The sequence below is a fragment of the Mesocricetus auratus genome, unplaced genomic scaffold (genome assembly GCF_017639785.1).
Source record: "Mesocricetus auratus isolate SY011 unplaced genomic scaffold, BCM_Maur_2.0 Super-Scaffold_100008, whole genome shotgun sequence".
Classification (NCBI taxonomy): domain Eukaryota; kingdom Metazoa; phylum Chordata; class Mammalia; order Rodentia; family Cricetidae; genus Mesocricetus; species Mesocricetus auratus.
In genome coordinates this window covers 47,630,444-47,636,443 of record NW_024429192.1, presented here as the reverse complement: position 1 = coordinate 47,636,443, position 6,000 = coordinate 47,630,444, and the positions used below count along the sequence as shown (strand labels likewise).

The following is a 6,000-nucleotide window of genomic DNA, read 5'->3' as shown; positions in this document are numbered from 1 at the left end:
ACCCAGACTGAAGGTCTGACTCTGTGATCGCGCTTACACCAGGCTGCTGCTTCCCTGCCTCTTAGCTCTTGCCTTTCCCCACCGTTCTGTCACTCAGAACGAGAAGCACTCGGGTATTATTTAATTCGCTGACACATGCATTTTGCAACCCCATAGAACATTCTGCCGGGTGCCTGGAGTTACCAGGGAAGCAGCTGCAACTGTTTTCATCCCCAGTTGCTGGCTCAGGGTTTGCCTTTAGTCATGGAAAGTCCCTTTCCCCAGTTAGACTCCAGTTTTCCATTGGCTTCTCTTGCTGCTAAAATAAAACCAAGCCAATCTCCCAGGCATCCTGCGTGAACAGGTGCAGCTGCCTCCTCCGGGTTTGTCAGAGGTGTGAAGAGCTTGGATTCTCAGGGCACAGTCTCGCATCTCTGTTCCACTCCAACCGTGAAGCTCTCTTTACTTCCGAGTGTTCTCAGCCTCCACCCTTCACTCTCTCTGTTCCCTGCCCGCTGCACTCGGTCCTCAGAGTTAGCCTGACCTCCGCTTTTACGGAGAGAAGTGTGTGGACTTTACAGAGAGTTAACTTAGGTGTTGTTTTTGATCCTAGTGATGCCCTGAAGGCTCCTGACATCTCTAGTGGCTCTCCTCTACCCCAGCACTCAGACTAGCATCTAAGATGAAGCATGGTGACCTCCAACCACAAGATCTGTGCTGTAGAAAGAACTAGTAGCATGTGACTTGGAAGTTCTATTTTCTTTTTCTAAAAAGATTTGAGTGCTCTATCTGAGTGTACCACTTTATGCCAGAAGAGGGTATCACATCCCACTATAGATGGTTTTAAGCCACCATGTGGTTGCTGGGAATTGAACTCAGAACCTCTGGAAGAGCAGGCAGTGCTCTTAACCTCTCAGCCATCTCTCCACCCCCTGAAAGTTCTATTTGCAAAAGCAGGTTTGGTCTGGGTTTTTTTTAGTCCTGCTGCAAAGAACAGAAATAACCAGGACATGTGACATTGTAGTACACCAAGACACAGCAGAGTACAAGAACACACCGGCACATTTCCCTCACTCCTCCCCTTCCATAGGTCCTTTATATCACTGACTCTGCCTGCAAACAACCTTCCAAAACAAAGCGTATCTTGGTATTTATTCAGTCAGGTCACAGGATTGTTTGGAAGGGCTTTGCTATACACACGTTCCTTAATGGGACATTTGGGACTCAACATCAGGAAGACTGCTTTGAAAGGATCAGTGATCAGCCATAAGCTAACAGATTTGAACTTTTGGTTGTTTTGTTTCCAGACAGGGTCTCACTGTGCAGCCTTAGCAGGCCTGGAACTTACTTCATAGACCAGGTTGGCCTTGAACTCACACAGGCCTACCTGCCTCTGCCTGTGCTGGGATTAAGGGCCTAATCCACAACATCTCACTTGTTTGCAATCTTTTTTTAAAGATGTTTGATAACTATCTAATTGATAGTTTGCATATGACCCACAGAAGCCAACAGGTTTTGAAGAACAACAGAAAACCAGTTGCAAACACAAGACCATTTGGGAAAGAAAGAAAAACACACAAAAAATTATTTGTGGAAATTATCCTTGCATTTTTAAAATCAAGAAAAGCTTGCTGTTCGACCTTCCAAAGCACACGTTTGAACAGTATGCAAATATTTGAGAAAAAAGAATAATAACTTTTACAAAGAGGAATGCCTGATCCATTCCCTTAATAAGAGATCAAGAACACATGAGTGGGGAGAGACTTCGGTGTCACAAGCAAAGAGGCAGGTGTGCATACACTCGTGTGTCTGCTTTCTGATGACATCATACTCCAGGCAACAAGGAAGCCTGGTCAAAGTGGGGCTTCTCACAGGGAAATAGAGCACTGAGCTGTGTTACAGCTTACAGAGATGCAACATGGGGCGACTGGATTAGCTATGATCTCTGCAACCCGAGTGAGGGAGGAACAGGTGTCCATCCTGAGTTACATCTACATAAGTGACAGGCAAGAGGGCCTGTGGTGGAGGCCCCCAGGGTGACGCTGTTGGGAACACGTATTTCCCTGCAAAGGCTGTACGGGCACAGCTTGAGCTGTGTGGGGGACCACCAAGCACTGTCACTTTGTTGAATGTGCTCCAGGATCCAGAGTTCTTAAGATGAGGAGGGCTGCCTGCCTGACGCTCAGGCACTTAGCACTGTCTGTCACTTCTCTCACTTCCGCTGTAGAAAGAGTTTCTTCCCCCTCCCATCTATCTTGGAACTGTGAGAAGTCCATGAGAAAGAGGGCCCTTCTGAGAAGGTAGCATCGGAGTGCCGAGTCAACATCCAGTGGGGAGATGAAGACACTAGGAAATAGGTGATCCCCCGACCTGGGGGGGGCAGCAATGGTGACAGATCGCTTCAGAAGTGCACTCAACGAAGCCCCCTCCTGAGCATTTCCAGCGGTGTCAGGAACCTGGGGGATTGTTCAGTATTCCTTCTGAAGAGGTGACTTAGCTTGAGTTACCAGAATGTCTGTCCCCGTTGGGTGGGGACTTGGTCCCACGTCTGTACCATATTCTGAGGAATCACACGCTCCGAGGACCCAGGGGAAGTGATGGTGCTTTGGGCTTTTAGAGCAGCGGGTGTCGCACAGGGGTGACAGTGGCCACACCAAAGGTTCTAGGTGGGAGGTACAAGTAGCTGGTTTCTCTGACCGATCTCAGTGAGGCTGGGAGGGGCTGAGGCAGCAAGCTGGCCCGATGCAACTTGTACCTAGACTGAGCTCTGTTGCAGACAGGTTCCTGAGCCTCGTGGCTTTGCCTCTGTGCGCAGCAGGGCTTCCCTTCTCCCTTCTTCTTGGGGTTTAGCTCACCCCAAGTTCTCGCCTTCCTGTGTGACTGCAGACACGGTTGACTCCACTGAGACAAGTGGAGTGTTTGGCAGTGGGCATGCTGCTGCAGTCACCATATTTGTCACAGAACAGCACCAAGGTGGATCGGGCCTTCTCTGCCTGTGATACCAGAGGCTCAGAAGACAGGGATCTGGTCTCTGCGAACCACATCCAGGTCATCATCCAGAGTCAGCAACACCTAAGTGAGAGGGTTGGCAATGGGAAGGGAATATAAGTCCTGGCCACACCAAGTCCCTGCTTCATGCATCGATTTTTTGAAACACTCATGAAGAGGGCTCCCATGTGCTATTCTCAATGCTAGAGACACAGCTGGGGATGAAAGCGGTATCCACCCTCTGCCCTGGAGCTCACATTCTGGAAAGGATCTTAAACAGGAAGAAAGCATGTGAGCTAGAACACAGTATATTTCACAGACATATGTGTGAGGGTTAAAATTAAACCAGGGCATACACATCGGGAGCTCAGGGTGGAGGACAGTAAAATAAGGTGGCCTGGGTTGTCATTACTCAGAAGGTGTAAGTCAAGACCTATGGGAAATGAAGTATTGCGTATAGAAGACTGCTGTGCAAGAAATGGGTCATTCCTTCTTCGCTCTATCCCTCCCCACATGAAACCACTAGCCCCACTCATGTCTTCCTATCAGAAAGTCCAAGTCACAGAGATTGGTTGAAATTTCAATGCTGGCCACTAGAGGGAAGCTCTGCTCCATTGTAGTTGATTACCTGGTTGGCCTCAGGGTGACAGCCTACAGTTATCACCTCAACCTGTGTACAGGCATCACAGACATTTAATTAGGAAATTTAAAAAAGGACTAAAGGATGCCGAGGGTGGTCATCTTATGTTAGCATGACTCTGGGAAGGGGAACAGGTAAATCCCAGGAGCCCTAGATTAGGAACATGCTGACTGGGTGGCTTCTTGAACTTCTCTAGGAACCTCATCTTTATAAAACACACAATGGGGTTGGAGGAAGGGAAGGAAGAGTCTATCATGAGAAGGAGTAATTCCATAGATGAGTGTTTTCGTGAATGCCCTAACTGGTTCCTGGGGGAATTTTGAGCATTTTAGTCCAATAACCAATTTTGTCCCAGGGCACTGTGCAACTTAGGAAAAATGGTTTTATCTCTCCTCTGTGTGTACAAACATTAAAAGGTAGAGGGAAATGAGTTTATAATTTCACAGGAGTTATAGAAAAAAGGAAGGAAGGAAGGAAGGAAGGAAGGAAGGACAGGAAGACATGCCGAGAGTAACTAGAGGGGACTTCAGAGAGGTAGGGTGAGCAGCAGGGAAATATACAGACTGCAGAAGGGAGGAAAGCAGCTAGAAGATACGATCGACTCACCAGGAATGAGAAGAACAGGGCAGTGGCAGAGAGGAAGTGCCAGATGTCGTGATCATCAAAGAAGTCCAGCAGGACACACTCTCGGTTCTTTTCCCGGGATTCTGCGGGGGTTCCCTGGAGGACAGGGAGTCAGATGTAGGCAAGAGTCCCCTGGTTCAATGATTTCGGAGTTTGATTTTGAGGAAGCACTCAGAAAGTCAGCTTCTGAGGGTCGTGTACAGTTGCTCTCGCAACCCCTTTTGTACTAGTCCCAGGATGGAGTCTGTCAACCAATGAATGGACTGATAACAAGTGCTGTGCCCCAAAACTGCTCAGTAATCAGAGGACACGCTGATGCAGCCATGGCAAGGATGACCTAGAAACCATTATACTGCACACTGCATGGATAAAGCCAGACTCAGAGGTCACACGGTCTATGGTTCTACTTCTAGGACGGCAGTCCTCAACCTGTGCCTGGTGACCCCCACAGGGATCTCAGATCAAATATCCTGATATCAGATATTTATATTGCGATTCATAGCAGTAGCAAAATTACAGTTATGAGGAAGTGACAAAATAATTTTATGGTTGGGGTCACCACAACATGAGGAACTGTATTAAAGAGTCAGAGCTTTGGGGTGGTTGAGAACCACTGCTCTAGGAAGAGCCCAGACTGGTAACTCCACAGCCACAGAAGGTAGGTTAGTGGCTGCCAGCTAGTACCAGGTCACCGAGAAACAGAGTGGCTGCTCATGGGTTTTCTTCCTGGCAGCATACAAATGTTCTAAGATTAAATGTGCTGATGCTGTGGTAGAGACCCAAGACTTCCTGTTTGTGCTTCAGACACAGTACTGGTCTGTGAAGTCTCAGCTTTCCTGTCTGCAGGATGGACATAGCACCCCACCTCTGCATTTATTCATGGATGATGACTGTGATGAGAAAGATGACCACAATATACTAATTAAGCATTAAACGTCACTGGGAACAGACCATAAGAGAACCAGTGAAGATCACATTTGCTGTATCCACAGGGCTTGCGGTTTCCTGTAGTATTACCCTGGCAGTGCTGAACTCATGTCCCTTGCCTATCATTCACATGTGGCTATTGTGCCTTCTTTCTTCTGGAGAAAGCTGCAAATTTAAATAATGGGGGAAAGACAGAAGCAACAAATGCAGGAGAGGGAGGGATGTCCAAAAGGCATGACGGAGCAGACCGCTCAGATAAAAGAGCGGGCCTCTTACCTCCCAGCTGCTGAGGTTCTGAAAGAAAAAGTACAGGGCTGCAGCCCACATCACCGCAGTGGCCACGATGCAGAAGAGTGGCAGCAGGAGGACCTTCTCGGAGCTGCGGAGCTGTAGAGAGATGCAAAGCCACTGAGGCTGGAACCCCAGCTGTCGGCACACCCCGGCGCTGCCAACTCCTCACTGGTTCTCACCTTCATGATGATGTAGAAGGCCAGGTACAGCAGCAGGTTGCAGATGAAGATGCCCAGCATGTAGGATGCGAAGTCCCTGGGCCGGTAGATTAATCCAAAGAAGGCACTGTGGATGTGGGGTTGGGTATGGGCGACAGGAAAAGGGTATAACCTGAGTGGGTCATTAACCACTGTTGGAGTTCACTGGTTAAAAGCCCCACTTTAAGGTAAAGATATGTATACATTCTGTAAATGCACAGTAGATAGGTTTGGCATTGTGTGAACATCATAGAATGTCCTTACACAACCCAAGATGGCCACCATGTCATTAGGCCATACCGTCTTTTGGGCCCACCATCTACAGGTAGTCCTCTGTTAACTGAAATGTCTTTC

At 48.2% G+C, this 6,000-nt stretch overlaps 1 protein-coding gene across 4 annotated transcripts in view; it reads right to left on the bottom strand.

The window, feature by feature from the left end:
* Positions 1-1,563: 1,563 nt before the first annotated feature.
* Sidt1 (SID1 transmembrane family member 1) overlaps positions 1,564-6,000 on the bottom strand; it is an 83,269-nt gene continuing 78,832 nt past the window's right edge. For all 4 annotated transcript variants that reach the window (XM_040750790.1, XM_040750791.1, XM_005074750.4 and 1 more), the window contains 4 exons: positions 5,629-5,734; positions 5,435-5,545; positions 4,214-4,327; positions 1,564-3,051 (listed from right to left, as the gene is read on the bottom strand). In XM_040750790.1, coding sequence (XP_040606724.1) covers positions 2,989-3,051; positions 4,214-4,327; positions 5,435-5,545; positions 5,629-5,734 — 394 coding nt within the window. In that variant the 3' untranslated portion in view covers positions 1,564-2,988. The remainder of the gene's footprint in view (positions 3,052-4,213; positions 4,328-5,434; positions 5,546-5,628; positions 5,735-6,000) is intronic.